Raw genomic sequence first — 17,596 nt, forward strand, 5'->3', positions numbered from 1 at the left:
CTCGTCTGCTCAGGCCTCACACAGCACAACTGCCAAGAACCTGTGAGCCTCTGTAACTCCACGCAACCCTCACTCATGAGTCTGTCAGCAAGGGGCTAGGAATTCTAAAAATTGAGGACTGGAGAAAACTTAAGGTCACTAGGATCCTCCTTAATTTTCCCAACATAAAACAAAACCAAACCCTGGTGATTCTTCACCTATCTTTTCAAAGATTTATAGAGCAGGGCTTGGGCTATTGATATACGACTAGCGAGGCCTGAGCTCTTATTCACATAGGCCAAAGAATATTCCTCTTTCCTCTGAAATAATTCACTACTATGACTGAGGTATTAGACACAAGATGGGAAGGGCCTCTGCTTTCACGGGGATGTGTAATAAATAAGCGAACAAACACATAAACAAGATCATTTCAGATGATGGTAAATAAAACGAGAAAATAAAACCCATTATGTAACGTGACTGTGAGTGGTGGGGCTATTTTAGACAAGGTAGTCATGGGAAGTCTCTCTGAAGAGACCTGCTCCAGAAGGAGCCAACCACCTGAAGAGTAGAGGAAGAACAGTCCAGGTAGAGGACAGAGCAAAAGCCCTAATGGGGAGAACGGGCTTAGAGTATTCCAAGAGAAGAAAGAAGAACAGTAGAGTTGAAGTGTAGGAAACGAGGAAGATGACAAAAACATGAGGGTCGAGGTGCAGGCTTAGGGCCTGTGGTCCATGGTAAGCAGTTTGGTTATCATTTCAATTATGAAGGGAAGACACAGGAGCATTTTGAGCAAATCAATAACAATCTGAAAGAACGTCGCAAAGATCACTTTGGCAGCTGTGGGGAATACGTTGTAGAGGGAAGGGGAAAAAGCGATGCCTTTAGTAAGCAGATTTCTTAGTTCTGAAGAAATGTTCTGTGGTCATCTAAGATGTTTATATGAGGGGAAGCTGGGTGGAGGGTGTATCAGCACTCTTTTTGACCTGTCTGTAAGTAAAAAAATTATCTAAAAAAAAAAAAAATTAACTGGTAAGAACAACAAAAACCACTTTCTTATCGTTAACGTAGAATTAAAAGGTCTAAATTAGGTATGTTACCAACAACAGGTAAAGTCTGGAGGGGGGCACGGGAGGGGAGAGGAAAAAAATAAAAAGGATTATCTCAAGAACTGACCTTGCATAAATTACTTTGTGTCTATGCTATTTTCCATGTGAGGAAATTATAGCTGCCATGGTCATAATCTGCTAAAATGGACCATTTTTCTTATTTCCTTCTGGTCCAATAATATCACACAGTAATTACAGTTATTAATCCCACTTCATACGTGGAGAATTTGAGCCAAATGCAGTATGCAAGAGGCAGAAGCAGGATCTGAACCCAGGCCTCTAACTCCAGAATACTTTCATAACCACCAGTAGCACACGCGCAAGCCCCCATACACCCGCCTCTTCGCTTCAAGCTCCAAACTACGCTGTAGGAGTCAGTTTGGGGAAAAAAACTTGCTGGGGCTTCTCCCAACCAAAATATGAACACATTTATACACACCCGGCAAATCTGTCTGTGAAAAGGTTAACTGCAGGCATGGACCCCAGCCTAAGGATCAGATTTATGGTGGTGACACTTGAAAAGCCATTCTATCCATAACTCCCAGTCCCACATCTGTATCCGCTGGACTTTGATCTTAAGGTGTCTCTTCATCTTCAATGAACAGGAAGCTCAATATTTATGTGAGATAGTTATACTGGAGCCAGATTTTGCAGTAATGTCAAAAGGTACTTCTAGTATTACTGGTAAATGCTTCAAGGTTCTAAGATCTTTGGGATAAAATCTAGAAGGTAGGTAAAGAAAGAGTGAGCAAATTACCAAGACAAGGAATCACGAGAAGCATAAAGAAAACAAGACACAGACTCCTCAAGTTTGTTTAGTCAGCCCTCCCCTCCGCTTGGCTCACGTGCTGTCCTAACTGTTGAGCTGACTGAGGGACTCCCTCCCTTCCCAGCGGCCGTCCAGCTCACGCGGTGCTCCTCTGCTTCTCCAGCACAGGTATGTGTGGGGGGCCACACTGCTGGTTGTCAGATGTACCCTTCCCTTCCTCTGCCTCTTAAGTGGCACCTCACAGTGGTTTGGAATGTGGGCACTAGACAGATCTGAAATTGAAACCTGGCTCTGTCACAGGAAGATATGTCCACATCCTAATCCCCAGATCTGTGACTATTACCCTATTTGGAAAAAGGGTCTTTGCGGATATAATTAAGTTAAGGATCCTGTGATGAGATCATCCTGGATTACTAGGTCAGCTCTAAATCTAATGATAAGCGGCCTTATAAGTCACAAAGCAGAGAGGGAGAGAGAGAGAGAGAGAGAGAGAGAGAGAGAGAGAGAAGTAAGAGTCAACATAACCACACAGGCAGAGATGGAAGTGATGTGGCCACAAGTCAAGGAATGCGAGAGTCACCAGAAGCTGGAAGAGGCAAGGAACAGATTCTCCCCTAGGGCCCTTGGATGGAGCATGGCCTTGCCAGATTTTGCAATTTTAGCTTCCAGAGCTCTGAGACAGTAAAGTTCTGATGTTTTAAGCCACCAAAGTAGGTGATAATTTGTTATGACAGCCTCAAGGAACTACTACAATCACTTACTAGTTCTGTGACCCTGAGAAAGCTTCCTAAATTCATCTGCAGAATGGGAAGTCTAATGGTACCCACCACACGAAACCTGTGAGGATTACGTGTGTAAGAACTCCCAAGTAAAAACTGCTGTTCGCATCATTAGTTACTGCGCGACAAAGGGAATTAAAGAAAAGGCCAGAACACAAGAGCCTGTAGTGGGCCAGTGCACCTGCAGAGGTGAACATTTCTAAGGCTTCTGGCTGGACCTCTGGTGTGTTTGAACACACAGGATGTTGTGGCTAAACTGGGCACCAAACCGACTATTCCAAAAGAGATGGCTGTGGGGGGCGTTGGGAGGTTTCTCCCTTCACTCAGGCCTGGCTGCCCACAAAGAAACTGTAAGCCCCAGGAAACTAGCCTCAGGAGAGGGAAAGGCCCTTCCATTCTAGAGTTTTTTCTGCCATTCTTATTAAGTATCTTGTCTCTTCTCTGCTGAGGTTTTTGGAATTTGCTCTGGACGGGATCTGCAGAGAAAGTGCTTTTTTGTCCACTTCCTTCTGACTTCCTTGAAGAACAGAGTTCTTGGGGGAAAAGGACAGTGGATTCTGAGGGCACGTGGAAGAGTGGGAACTTCTAGAACAGCTGTGTCACCTTGACTCACTGGGCTCAAGGACTAAAATCTATTTCCTTTATGACCGTGTGCAGTAATGGCACGGCCATGGCTTCACTAAAGGATCACAGCCAAGAAAAAGAACCTTATTATTATTTTGCAATGGCGACCTTAGCCATTAAAAACTTCATGACCTGTTCATCCTGCAGGGGGATTTGCATACATGGGCAGGAGTGAGAGATGCAGACATGTGAGGGCTCGAGCACAAATGATGTGTTCATTGCCTTGGCTAAGAGGTGCCTATTTCCATACAGACGGTTGCTTATACTGTTCTGTTGTTGCTAATTCACCAATCAACTGATGACTTTCCTTCATTTGTGGAGGATAATTTCCAATTTTTTTCTTTTCCTTTCTTCCTGTTTTCTGAAACCCTTTTCTTCCTTTGCTCTCCTTCTGTTCTTTGCTCAAACGGAAGAATAAAAAGTATAAAAATGGAAAATGTGCTTGAGTAGGGTTTGGCAGCCCAACGGTACTGAAAACAGGAACTAGAGGTTCAGAGCATATGTGATATTCTGTCACCGACGGACCTATTGTAAGGGACCCAAAAGCCTATTGGAGGCTAAGATAGTACCCTGCCGAAGATTGCTTACTCCTGGCAAACCCTATGAGGCATTATGGACATCTAGTGGCTGCTTGGGATAATGGCTCAGGGATGTATGTTAGGGTGGGGAATAGCCTAGCTCTGGGCTTTAACATGAGCCCAATTATCCTGGCTGAGTGAGGTAGTCCTGGGTCCCCTTAGAGTCAGTTCCCTGGATGACCATTTCTTTCACTTATTAGGATTTCAAAGTCACTCAGAATGGCACACTGGTTCTATCGAAGGCCCATCTCGATCCCAATCCAACGAAGTATAATGATAGCACTTGCATATAAGACCACAGAAGACAGGCATTTGGAAACACCTTCAAGCCCCAGGCTTAAATGCCAATACACTGTCATCCTGACTGAGGGACGGAGCTCAGAAATGACAGACTCTGATGTTAGCCAATCATGCGGCTTTAGGGAAGTCACTATGTTTCTCTGAACTTCGTTAATGACATTAATGAGAGGTTGAGTCCAGATGATCTCCAAGATACCTTTAACTTGAACATTCCGTGATCTAACAGCCTTTTTAGTAGCCGGGAAAACAAAGTGTGATCTACTCTGCTCTGGCACTGTGGATCTCTAGATTAAACTAAAGGAAGCATTCTCTTCAACCATGTGGCTCATTTCCAAGTCTTGGCTACCATCCCAATGGATCAACCTTCTTCAAAGAGCTATGTATCTGAGAAGAGGTGGGAATCAGGGATTATGAGAGCTGGTGGGAATATTCTAGTCTAGTTCCTTCAAATGAAGAAACCAATGTTTGGAGCTGTTTTAAGATCTGTAACAGTGTCTAGTCAGTGGCAGAAAGGAGAGTAGAACTCAGGTATCCCAACTTTAGGGCAGGTACCAAGTTGCTGACAAAAGCCTTGCTTAATCACTGGCCGGCTTCTTCAGTTCTCTCTGGGTTTATCACAACATTCTCTCAGTGTGAAACCACAAGTGACAACATTCACAACCCAGTGTTCTTCCTTCTCTTCCTCTCAAAGTTTAAGCCTTCCTCTTCTCTTTGTTTCTGGTCGCACCATTCCAAATCAAGGAAGCTGTCAGAACCTGGGGCTGTGAAGAGCAACAGATGATGGCTAGATGACACTCAGGTTACAGGATTAGAGGTTTCGGTGCCACTTTCAGTTCAGAGAGGCTGCGTGCCGCCATGGCTCCACAGCCCCCTCAGTCTAGCCTGTAGCTTCTATGGTGCTGTCTCAGCTCAGCTGGCCTATAGTGGGCAAAGCAGCCCCATCTAGAACTCCATGGGCTGCACCAAGCTGGGGCATATTCATGGTCATCACTCACTCAACAAATATTTACTGGGAGACCACCTCATTACTAAGTACTGGTTTGATCCAAGACAGCCCACCCTTCCATCCACCTACACAGTATGGGGGCATGACCTTTCATTTGCAGTGCCTGGAGTGAACAGATGGGGTCTGAGTTTGCCTGCACCGGCAGGAAATGGTCTGGGCAGAGCCCCTCTTTTGCCGGAGGCAGTAAGGGCAGCCACACTCCAGTGTGCCATCAGACCCCGGCCGGGGTGTCCTCTGGCATTCTACCAGCTTGATGCCAGCTGTGGCAAGGAGAGGAACCATTCACCAGTAAGCTTCTGATTCTCCTCCACAGATCCCTGTCAGGATAGGATTACATTCCCCGGATCTGTAAGCTGCTAGGGTCTTGCCTGAAGCTGATGATGTGGAGATGGGGATTTAGCCAAGAAAGCAAAAGGAACCACTGAAGAGCCCAGATAAAGCCTAGTATCAGGGTTTGACTTCACCTCCCCTTCTCTCATTCTTTCTCTTGATTAGTCACTGGGAGTAAAACAAGTTGAAGGACGTATTTTCTTAGCCCCTCCTCTCCCACCTTCTGTTCTATTTATTTCTCACATACCCTTCACTGAACTTTTTTATACAGTCTCCCCTCCCCGCATGCCGTTGCTTCTGTCATTTACTTTCTGTAACGTAGACACAATGGTCACTTTTATGAGTGATGAAAACACTGGGCTCAGGGTTAGAAGACTGGATTGAGATGCTGGCTCTGTTGTTTTGCGTATGTATGATCTTGATTGTGTTATTTGCCTGCCTGAGCTCAGGACGTCCACCTGTAAAATGGAGGCAACTGTGGCAATTACTTCACTGGATAAACAAAGATTACAACAAGGATAAAGATAGATCTCTCTCTCTCCATCCAACCATCTATTCTTACTATAGTGGCGAGCAGCAGTAGATAACCTAGTAAATGACTTTTGAGGTGGATGAGTGAAACCTGAATTCTCATCGACTGGGAGCAAACTGAAGAAATACTTCCATACTCAAGTTTCTACACATCTGCTATCTGCCAGGGTTCAGATCTTAGCTCTGTCACTTACTATGTAATTTTAGGCAACATATTAAGCATTAAATTTGTTATTATTTGACTGCAAAATGCATGATCAAAAGGTCTTGGTAATCAAAGGGGAATCTAGCTTGCCTACGGTGGACCTGTTTCCAGGAATTCAAGAATTCCCTGTCCAGGTTGCTGGGCAGCAGACAATCCTGAGATACCGGTATGATAGAATGCAGAGAGCTGAGAAATCCACGACCTCCTCATTCTTCGGCATTAGCCCACATGCAGGTGATGGGGGTTTATTTAACAAGCAAGCTTGCCAAGGGGGAGGGGTGGTGCACAAGGGAGGAGAGTCTGGAGGCAGCCCCTGAAAAGAAGCAATACTAAACCAATGCCATATTCTAGGGCTTTCCCAGGGCCTAGCCACAGATGGCTCCACCCCCACTAGGCAGAGAAAAGGGCAGTCTTTTTCTGGGGTGGGAAAAGGCTGACCTAGTCCCATTCTCCCACATGGGTCTGTCCAATGCCCTAGGGTGTCTCTTCCCCAGAAGTGGGAGCAGGTTGCTCTGCAGTATCTTCTCAGGGAGATTCAGCAACAAAGGGGAGATAGCAAAGCCCTGGGGCAGAAGGCTTTAAGACCCACCCCACTCCATTCAACGGCTTGGGGAGGGGAAAGGGCGACACAGGACTTCGAAAAGAAAAGCGTGAGAAGTGCTGGCTGAGGCTCTGTGAGTGAACCGGTTCTCCCCGTGGTTTCTGGGAGTTCACCTCAATCCTTCCTGCCGGCTGCTGTGCTGTCCCAGGTCGCATTGCCTGAGATCCTCACACTTGGGTCTTTCCTTCCACCGTTTGCCCTCCCTGCAATCCTCATTAAGAAAACTATCCTTTAAAAGTTAAAGCCGAAGAGGGGTGAGGAAATTCGCAAGGGAGGGGGCAGGACAAAGAGGCATCTGTGCAGCAGCACGGGGCGGGCCGCGGAGCCCAGGCTCTGGGTCCTCTGGCTCCAAGCAGCCCCAGCCGCCCCCGCGTCCCCACGGTGCAGCTCCGAACTCCGCGTATGCTGCCCGGGCCGCGCGGACGCCCCGTCAGCAGTCGGCGGGGGTGAAGATGACGCGGTCCGGGCGGGAGGCCGGCCAACCGCAGCAGCCCCGCCGCGACACCCGCTTCCCTGCCCCGGAGCCCACCGCGTCGGGAGCCGGAGGGGGCCCGGCGCCCGGGGGCGGGGCGGGGCACCGGCCGCGGTCTCTCCCGCAGCAGCCCCGCCGCTCCAGCCTATCAGCGGCCACCCGGCGGCTCCCTCGGCTGGACCAAAATAGCTGCGAACGCCTGCGACTTGCGCGCGGCCCCTCACTTGACGCTCACTCCGGCTCGCTCGCCCGCTCCGCTCCCCTCGTCTAGAGGGGGCGGGGAGGAAGCGCCGGGGAGGGGGGTGGGGGGTGGGGGAGAGAGAGGAAGGAGGAAGGAAGGAAGGCAGGCAGGAAGGAAGGGAGGGAGGGAGGGAGGGAGGGAGTCGGACGGAGGCGCGGAGCTCGGGGCTGCGCGGCGCGGCGCGGCGCTGGAAGGCGCCGGCGTTAACCCCTCGAGGGCAGGCAGCGGAGGGGGAGCGGTGTTAATACATAAGAGCACTGCATCACGCTAATCTTCTCCCCAGAACAGTATGCGTCAGCAGTACATTCACGTTCTGACTGAAGGACAAAAGGATGAGAGAGCAGTCTGCGTGGCTGCTGCCTGCAACACCGCGAGCCCGGCGCGAGGAGGAGACGGTGGGCGCCGAGCGCAGGGGCCCCGCTGCTGCCGCCGCCGCCGCCGCTAGCAAGCGCGGACCATGTTCTCGGGCTCCGGAGCGTTCCCCGCAGCCGCGACCCCCGCTGCTCACGCCACCGCCGCCGCCGCCAGCGCTCGGGCCGCTGCAGCAGTCCGCGGGCGGCGCAGCCACTGAAGGCGCCGCGAGCCAAAGCCCGGAACTCGCTGCCTCCGCACAAAGCCAGAGCCGGCGGCGCGCCGGGGGCCCGGCTGCGGCGGGCGGCGGCGGGCGGTTGCGCGCCACCGGGGGCTGCGGCCGCCGCCGCCGCCGCCGGACCCGCGCCCGCCCCCGGACTCCCTGAACGGGCCTGCGGTGCGGGCGCGACCCGGCCGCTGCGCGCTTCTCCGGCCGGCGGACCTGGTCCTGGCGCTGCCTCCACGCCGCTGACCCTCGGGGGGCTGGACGAACTGCTGCTCCTCGCGCCGGCAGACGGCGGACTGGGAAACTAAGCCCAGTTTTGGTCTTTTTAACCCTTCAGAGAAGAGGCGAGGAAAGAAGGGGGTGTGTGTCTGGGGAGGGCGAAGGAGCCTGGAACACCTCCTCTTAACTCTCGCAGCCCCGCGAGCGAACGACTGCATCAGCTGCCTCCGGCCGGGAGCCGCCGACACAAGGAGAGGGGGCAGCGCAGCAGCAGCCGCGAGCGAGCGAGCGCGGCCTGGGAAGCTTGGGGGCGCCCCCTCACCCCCGCGGGGTGGCAGCCGCGGGAGCGGGCTGGGGGCGCCGGAGGCACGCTCCGGCGATGAAGCGGCTTCCCCCGTGGCTGGTGCGAGCCGGAGCCAGGGTCCAAGGACAAAGCAGGGAAGCGCTGGTGGCGCCGCTCCTCGGGCTGAGGGGGGGGCATGCACCTGCATAGCCCGCCGGGCCTTGGCTCTTCCCGGCGCGCCTCAACTCCGCCGCTTCGCCGTAGCCTGCTCCGGATTTACTAGAAGCCATTTTGTCTCCCCCACCCCTCCCCTCCCCACCCCTCCCCTCTGCCCTCCCCACCCCCTCGACTTCCCCCTTTTGTTAATTAAAACTAAGAAGTAAGAATGGCAACGACGTGGCCGGCTCCTGTGGAGAACGCTTAAGGACACCACGCCAATTCCTTCCTTCCGAGGTAGGTGACAGCGACTCACTGGGTGGGGATGGTTGCCACGGGGGAGAGAAAGTCTCGGCTTTCAGAGGGCTTGCCTTGAGGGGGGCTGCAGCCAGGGGCCACGCTTTAGTTGGGCAAGATTTTGTTTTTTCCGCCGGTCTGCTCGGTCTCTCTAATCGCCCCCTCCCCACCTCCTTCTCCAGATGGAAAGAGGAGCTCCTAGCTCATTTAAGCCGGGGTAGGGCTGGTTCTCCTTTCCGAGCCAAAATCCCAGGCGATGGTGAATTATGAACGTGCCACACCATGAAGCTCTTGTGGCAGGTAACTGTGCACCACACCTGGAATGCCGTCCTGCTCCCCGTCGTCTACCTCACGGCGCAAGTGTGGATTCTGTGTGCGGCCATCGCCGCTGCCGCCTCCGCCGGGCCCCAGAACTGCCCATCCGTTTGCTCGTGCAGTAACCAGTTCAGCAAGGTGGTGTGCACCCGCCGGGGCCTCTCCGAGGTCCCTCAGGGGATCCCCTCCAACACCCGGTACCTCAACCTCATGGAAAACAACATCCAGATGATCCAGGCCGACACCTTCCGCCACCTCCACCACCTGGAGGTCCTGCAGCTGGGCAGGAACTCCATCCGGCAGATCGAGGTGGGGGCCTTCAACGGCCTGGCCAGCCTCAACACCCTGGAGCTGTTCGACAACTGGCTGACAGTCATCCCCAGCGGGGCTTTTGAGTACCTGTCCAAGCTGCGGGAGCTCTGGCTTCGCAACAACCCCATAGAAAGCATCCCCTCGTACGCCTTCAACCGGGTGCCCTCCCTCATGCGCCTGGACTTGGGGGAGCTCAAGAAGCTGGAGTATATCTCTGAGGGCGCTTTTGAGGGACTGTTCAACCTCAAGTACCTGAACTTGGGCATGTGCAACATTAAAGATATGCCCAATCTCACCCCCCTGGTGGGGCTGGAGGAACTGGAGATGTCAGGGAACCACTTCCCGGAAATCAGGCCTGGCTCCTTCCACGGCCTAAGCTCCCTCAAGAAGCTGTGGGTCATGAACTCACAGGTCAGCCTGATTGAGCGAAATGCTTTTGATGGGCTGGCCTCGCTTGTGGAACTCAACTTGGCCCACAATAACCTCTCTTCTTTGCCCCATGACCTCTTCACCCCACTGAGGTACCTGGTGGAGTTGCACCTACACCACAATCCTTGGAACTGCGACTGTGACATTCTGTGGCTAGCCTGGTGGCTTCGGGAGTACATACCCACCAATTCTACCTGCTGTGGCCGCTGCCATGCTCCCCTGCACATGCGTGGCCGCTACCTGGTGGAGGTGGACCAGGCCTCCTTCCAGTGCTCTGCCCCCTTCATCATGGATGCACCTCGGGACCTCAATATCTCTGAGGGTCGGATGGCGGAACTTAAGTGTCGGACTCCCCCTATGTCCTCTGTGAAGTGGCTGCTGCCCAATGGGACAGTGCTCAGCCACGCCTCCCGCCACCCAAGGATCTCTGTCCTCAACGACGGCACCTTGAACTTTTCCCATGTGCTGCTCTCAGACACTGGGGTCTACACATGCATGGTGACCAATGTGGCAGGTAACTCCAACGCCTCGGCCTACCTCAACGTGAGCACGGCCGAGCTCAACACCTCCAACTACAGCTTCTTCACCACTGTCACAGTGGAGACCACCGAGATCTCACCTGAGGATACAACGCGCAAGTACAAGCCTGTTCCTACTACGTCCACTGGTTATCAGCCGGCATATACCACCTCTACCACGGTGCTCATTCAGACCACCCGTGTGCCCAAGCAGGTACCCGCAACCGACACCAATGATAAGATGCAGACCAGCCTGGATGAAGTCATGAAGACCACCAAGATCATCATTGGCTGCTTTGTGGCAGTGACTCTGCTAGCTGCCGCCATGCTGATTGTCTTCTACAAACTTCGTAAGCGGCACCAGCAGAGGAGTACAGTCACAGCCGCCCGGACAGTTGAGATTATCCAGGTGGATGAAGACATCCCAGCGGCAGCGTCTGCAGCAGCAACAGCAGCTCCATCCGGTGTATCAGGTGAGGGGGCAGTAGTGCTGCCCACAATTCATGACCATATTAACTACAACACCTACAAACCAGCACATGGGGCCCACTGGACAGAAAACAGCCTGGGGAACTCTCTGCACCCCACAGTCACCACAATCTCCGAACCTTATATAATTCAGACCCATACCAAGGACAAGGTACAGGAAACTCAAATATGACTCCCCCTCCCCCCAAAAACTTATAAAATGCAATAGAATGCACATACACAAACACACACACACACACACACACACAAGACAGCAACTTTTGTACAGAGTGGGGAGCGACTTTTTCTTGTATATGCTTATATATTAAATCTATGGGCTGGTAAAAGAAACAGATTATATTAAAATTTAAAAACAAAAAGTCAAAACAAAACTATTTTCTAACTTATAAGTTCTATTTAAAGGGGGAGTGGGGTTCTTGGGAACGCTGTGGGGCAGAAGCCACAAGTCAACTTGCTATGATGCCAGAAGGGATTTCCGATCTAAGGTTGAAACTGCTAAGATAAACTAAAACAACAAACATCCCTGAAGAGGTAGGGTGTGGGCTGCTGAGGGGTGGGGGTGGGGGGCAGACTGTCATTTTTTAGAAGATGCTTCATAGCATACAGGATTACCCATTTCTATAGACACCTTTCTTAAGCTGAGAGCTGTCTTTGCAAATTTATCTTATTTTAAAAATACAAAAAAAAGCACCAAGAATTTGTACTGTGCTAAAATGCTGAGAGGCAATAATTTTTTTCTTCAGAGGCCAAGGGGAAGATAGATCTGTAAATGTATTTTAAACAGGAAAACCACCAAAATTTAAACGACTCCCTAAAGGGGCTCAGTCTTTCCATCTGCCCATGTGCACTAGTCTCCTTGGTTTGTGCACTGGGACACGCGTGTGCCCCGCCTGACAGCGCGCCTCAGGAAGGAGCAGAGAAGGAAGGGAGCTGGCGTAGCTCTCAGTCAAATGCTTTCACATTGCACCAGATTTCTGCAGATGGGTTTAACCCACTCTTTGCAGGGCATGTGTCTATTCAGGGTTTCCCTTAAGAGGGAGGAGGCCCCTGAAGGGGGTGCGGCAACAGAGGGGGTGGGAAGGGAGAGCAGAAGCAGACAGAATGTATTCACAGGAGGCCATAAATTAGCCTTGTGCCATGTCCACCTGTTGTTCCTGGTATCTGACAAATGATTGTAGACAATGATGGCATTTTATGATTTTTTATAAAGGTTTTGTTTGTTTTAAGGTGGAGAAGGAGGAGAGGCTGGGATTGGGGAGCTTGGGGGAGTGGAAGCTTTTCTCATGCTTGTGATTTGGTGACTATTCTAAATGCTGATTCATTAGGGATTATTACAGCTGATGTCAACTGATTGTGGTGATAGGGTGGGGGCAGAACATGAGTGGAGAGAGAAAAAGGGCATAGGCTCATTTAAAGTACAATGAAGCCTGGACTGAACAGGACGGTTCATAAAAAGGATGTGAAATCCACAGTTCAAACAAAAGTGATACACACGAGGCGTCCTGTTGAATGCAGCACCATGGGGGGAAGGCTTCCCTCTCCCAGGCCTACCTCAGGAGGAGGTGGAGGAGAAAGGGTGGGTGTGGGTGGCGAAGGCAGAGATCTCTGTTATTCTGGTCCACTTAATGCTGTAACTTCTTTCATTTATTATTTTAGCTTTAAAAAGAAATAAAGGGTTCAGATTTGAAAGGGGTGGGATGGGGGGGTGGGGGGGAATGCCAACAAAAGAACACTGATTGTAATGTGAGAAAAGTGTATTTTTGTATTTTAATAAATATTGTTCAATTTTTAATTCAATGTCCCCAAAGGGTTAAATTGAATAAGATCCTATAGGTTCTTACCAGCATCAACCAAGTCATTTCTATTTAAGGAAAAAAAGGGAAGGGGAGGGGAGAGGTAAGGTGGGAGGGGAAGAGAATGTTAAAAATGCTAAAGCTGTCAACAATCTTTCCTTAGCTTAAATAAAAGCACCCCGATTCTAGTGCACCTTCCACAAGCTAAGTGTGTTAGTCCCTGGCTTTGTTGGGGGTAGAACCAAATTCCCGATGCCCTGGAAAAGCAGGGGAAATGGGTCAGCCTCAGCTCCTGGGACCGGGCCAGAAGTTAGATGCCACCTCAGCAGAAGCTGCTGGTCAGGCAGCACCAGCTCTACCCAGGGACCTGGGGGGACCTGGATTTAAGAGGTCTGCAGTAATGTTGTTTGGCTTCAATTTCCCACAGGCAGTGTCCCTTCTGTTCTCTGGGTGACAAATAGCCAAACATGTCTTGGTAGTGGTGGGTGTCTGTCTCCTGATGCTTCCCGAGTGATGACGTCCAGGGAAGCTGCATGAACTGGGACCCTGCGTCTCCTCAGCGCTTTTATACTAATGCAGGGAATCGGGACTGAGTGGGTGTGATCTCTCTGGCACTGAACGGGGAGAGAGGCAGGCAGCACTTTGCAGCAGTTGGCTAAGAAAGGGCCAATTCTTAATCCCCTGGGTATATATGTGTCATTTCTGGGTATCAGTGTTTGTGGCAGTATGTATGCAAGGTGCACATTTAGAAACTGCCACTCACATTTCCGGGCTCCATGGAGACATTTCCCTCTGCCTCTCCTTTACCACCCTACTCCCAATACGAGAAAACTGCAGCAGAGTAAAGGGTGGGACTTGGCCAGGACCAGCTGGAAAAGCAAGAAATTATCCCTTGCCCAGTGCCACAAGATAACTCAGCCTGTTTAGAGCAGCTTCCTGGGACACACTCAGGGGCAACTGCAGAAAAAGTAGCTGCTTCAGAAACAGAGGATGTGGGGCTGATTTCATCACGCCCCTCCTTTTGTGACAGCTATTTGGATAGTTAGGGGTTATACAGTGGTTCTGGAATGATTAAGTGTCTGTGGCTGAACCAGAGATCTGAGGGGAGGTCCCAAGACATTTCTGGGGAAGAGTCCTAAGAACAAACGCATGTGTCCTGGGGGCTGAGCATATTGCCATCTTGGAATCTAAGGGAGAAGTGCTTTCCAGAAGGAACCTGAATGGAGGTGGGGGAGACTGAATATGGTTCCTGGGTACAAGTGTCCTTTGAGCTGCAAGGGTAGTTCCTTTCCCTACTGGGTCCACTCCTTGACCTGGGCAGTGTTTCAGCTTTCAGAGCAGCAAACCTCCATTGGCGTAATGTTGGGTATATCCTCCTTTGTAGCAGGCACCTGGGACGGCGTTTCAGAGAGGAGTCCCATGAGCACTGATAGTGCAGCCTTTCATGCTGTGTTGGTGACTCATCCTCAGGCCTGGCGGCCAAGCTATAGGGTTTCTTACCTAAGAAATGGACACGGGTTGGTAGCTCTTCAGGGGAATAGTTGTAGCAACACATGAGAGGGAAAGACTGCTGCTGATTATATGGACTTAGAGAATTTTTTAAGGGCCAATGAAGATCATTTAGTCTAATCCCTTTACATTTTCTGGTCAAGGAAATAGCCCCAGAGAAATGGAAAGATACCTCCAAGGTCACACTGCTGCCAGTGGAAAAGGTGGGACTGAAATCCAGATCTCTGGACTCCCAAGTCAAATGCGCCTTCCTTACTCAGGCTCTTCTGGGCCTTCAAGAACCTATTTCTTTCCTGGCCGATATGCAGTAAAAATGGGACCTTCCTACAGATTTTGCTGTGTTCTCTTCTTAGAGGTGCTCAATCTCCTTCAGGACTGGTTCTTCTGCCGTCCAAGGTCTGACCAGAATTCTGACCACAGGGGCCCCACAGCTGGCCCAAGGGCCACGTGTGCTCACTAAGGAGTTTGCTTCTCAGGACTGCACATAACTTCTGATCCTGAGGTTCAATGGCAGATGGCTGCCAGAGACAGGGTTGTGTAGATAAGGCAGGGTGTTCACAAAGGGAAGGGTAAGCTTGGCCTTCTCCCAACCTCAGCCTTGGAAGCTTTGCAGAGTAGAGGAGTGGCAGAGGTCTTAAAGCACCTATCAGAGTATGTTCCCCACAATGGAATGGGTTCTGCTTATTTGGCTCAACAATGAGATTACTGGGGGGGGGGGCTCCTTAACTCCTCTCTTCCACCATACCTACCCTAGCCCTAGCTCTTTAAGTGCCATGCTGTGGCTGCCACTCCCATAATCTGCTCCCATAATCTCCCTTTTGTCACTCTTTGGTGTTATGCTGCATCTTATCAAAGAAGGGAGAGTAGACAGGATAATTTCTCAGGCCTAGAGACATTAGCTTTATCATGGCTGTTTAACATGTATTGAGGGCAGCAACTTGCTGGGTAGAACAATGTAGTAGACAGTCCCCGGCAAAACAATTCCTGTTGTTGGTGGGGAAGAGGTCCAGAGTCCATGCCATTAATGGTCGAGAGCTCTGGCTTCCTTCTGTGGATGGACAGCGGCTAGGAGAGGGGTAAGGGGACCTTACACAGCCCAGACTATACTACCTCAGGGGGCCAGAGCCCACAGTTAAGGCCCCACCATTTTACTGCAACAAAGCAGCAGGGGATTAAAATTAGAGAAAAAGAAAGAGAGAGAGAGAGAGAACATTTATATCCCCACATATGTCTGATTTTGTCTCTTCTGCTGGTACTCAGCACTCCATGCCACCGGCTAATGCAGGCACTGTTCACGCCATTTCTAAATCCTGCCTCAGCTCAACTGCAAGGCAGCTTTTGCCCCAGAAGCACCTCTCCTGGTCTCCAGCACTCAGAAAGCACCCATTTCCCCTGAGGGGGTGAGAATGCTTTGGGCTGTAGATTAAGGTTGTTTCATCTTCGCTTTAAATTAAAATGAAGTAAACTGCTGCTTGGAGCAGGGATAAATGCTTCGGGAACCAGATCAGAGAAACATACTTGCAGAGCAACACAGCGCGGTGCTTACAAGTATAGACTTTGGATCCGGTATTCCTGGGTTGAATCTCTGTTCCATCGTTTCCTACCTGTGTGACTTGGGACAAATACTCAGCTTATTCACATGTAAAATGGACATATTAGTATCTACACCTCACTACTTCATAGGTTGTTGTGCGAATTGAAATTATGTAAATAAAATCACACTCAGAAATGGTAACTGAGTGCTGTACTGCCGGTAGTCATTTGATGATAAACATAAGGATATAGACCAAATGACCAGCCCTCCTTAATCACCACTTCTATTCTAGAACCTCATCTGTGCCTCTGAATATGCCTATGGAGTTATTCCAGAGAGGAAGGATACTTATGGAGAAGTCAGGGACAGTGGGAAAGATGGGTTGTACTTTTGTCCCCAGGAAAACAGTGCCTTGTGCTCTGTTCCCTACTCCAGCTCTCTAACTGGCCCAAGGCCCCGTGTTTGGTCCAGGTAGATGACCGTTCCTTGCAGTAAGCCAGAGGCAAGGAAAGGTGCTGCTGCTGGTGACCATGCACAAGCTGAGGGCTGGGTCAGGAAACACGGCAGAAACCTTGGCCCTTTACTGAGAGGATAACTTCCTAGAGTCTTCCCCACCTCTCCCTGTTTCTCTGTCAGGATGCCTTATGAAGGGCAGGGGAGGAGGGGAGGGCTGAGGCACCAGGAGGGAGAAGGCCGCACAGAAAGGAGCTATTGGGGCTTCAAAACAAAATTAGAGGGCTTGGAGAAAATACAGGCAAGAAAAAAAAAAGCACCATCATTTGAGCAAGTGAGAGCAGAAGGGAGCTATATGGCAGATACACAGGCTAAGGGTCTGCAATGCAGTTAAGGAGGAAAGCCAGGGAGATTCCTCTGTCCGAGCAAGCAAGAGGCTGGCTGGACTCTTGGTGGGGGAGGACTGTTAAGTGTGAAATTCATGGCATGGAACAGAGGAGAAGAAAAGCAGGGAGATCAACTTTCCAAGAGAAGCCTAAGAGAGAATGCATTTTGATTTCCTAATGAGTGGCTAGAATTAGATTTTAGGATGATCACAGGTTTTATCCTCCAGTACATGCCAGCCCTGCTGTCAGTACTTGGGCCAAACCACCTACCCACAACCGTCCTGTTCTCTATCCTGCAGGCTGTCCCCTGCTTGGGGGAAGCAACCCAGCCCTTAGGACTATAATCTAATCCTGACCCTGACCAGCTCATTCAGGGGTCTGCTCTGAATCTGGTCCCTCACTTCACAGAACGGGGTGGTTGGTGCAAGTCACTATTTATCCCCAAAGAGAGTATTACTCCAGAGGGAGGGTATTATATAAATTGTGTTTTCCCATAAAAATGGTGATGACTGAGTTCAGTGCACATGGACCCTGGCAGTGAGTCAGAGAGATTAGGCCAAGTCCTGCGGGGGATATCCCTGGGAGAAGCTCTCTTGTCAAAGAGTGTTAGCATTTGAGAGGACGGCGTCTTCCCTAACTTACCCCATTAGGATTTTTGACCCTCTAGTAGGGAAGCACTGAGCTGAGAGGCTGCCCTAATGCCAGGTGTGGGGACTAGATGGAGAAAAGTAGTACTCAGGTACTTTCATGGTCATTCATTCTGTGCACCCAGGAACAACACTAGAACAATTACTTAAGTTCT

The 17,596-nt window shown here is 50.7% G+C and overlaps 2 protein-coding genes across 3 annotated transcripts in view; one reads left to right on the plus strand and one right to left on the minus strand.

Annotated features, from left to right (window-relative positions):
* The window catches only part of SND1 (staphylococcal nuclease and tudor domain containing 1), a 406,385-nt gene that overhangs the window by 49,136 nt on the left and 339,653 nt on the right, over window positions 1-17,596 (minus strand). The window lies entirely within an intron of this gene.
* The window catches only part of LRRC4 (leucine rich repeat containing 4), a 30,498-nt gene continuing 20,639 nt past the window's right edge, over window positions 7,738-17,596 (plus strand). The window contains exons 1-2 of one of the 2 annotated variants that reach the window (XM_087860845.1): window positions 7,738-9,056; window positions 9,239-11,103. In XM_087860845.1, coding sequence (XP_087716971.1) covers window positions 9,339-11,103 — 1,765 coding nt within the window. In that variant the 5' untranslated portion in view covers window positions 7,738-9,056; window positions 9,239-9,338. Of the gene's footprint in view, window positions 9,057-9,238; window positions 12,814-17,596 lie in introns of those variants that run through there. The other variant, XM_045792716.2, reaches the window with a different exon arrangement.

Source organism: Ursus americanus, chromosome 3, assembly GCF_024610735.1.
Source record: "Ursus americanus isolate L20-20 chromosome 3, mUrsAme1.1.p, whole genome shotgun sequence".
Taxonomy (NCBI): domain Eukaryota; kingdom Metazoa; phylum Chordata; class Mammalia; order Carnivora; family Ursidae; genus Ursus; species Ursus americanus.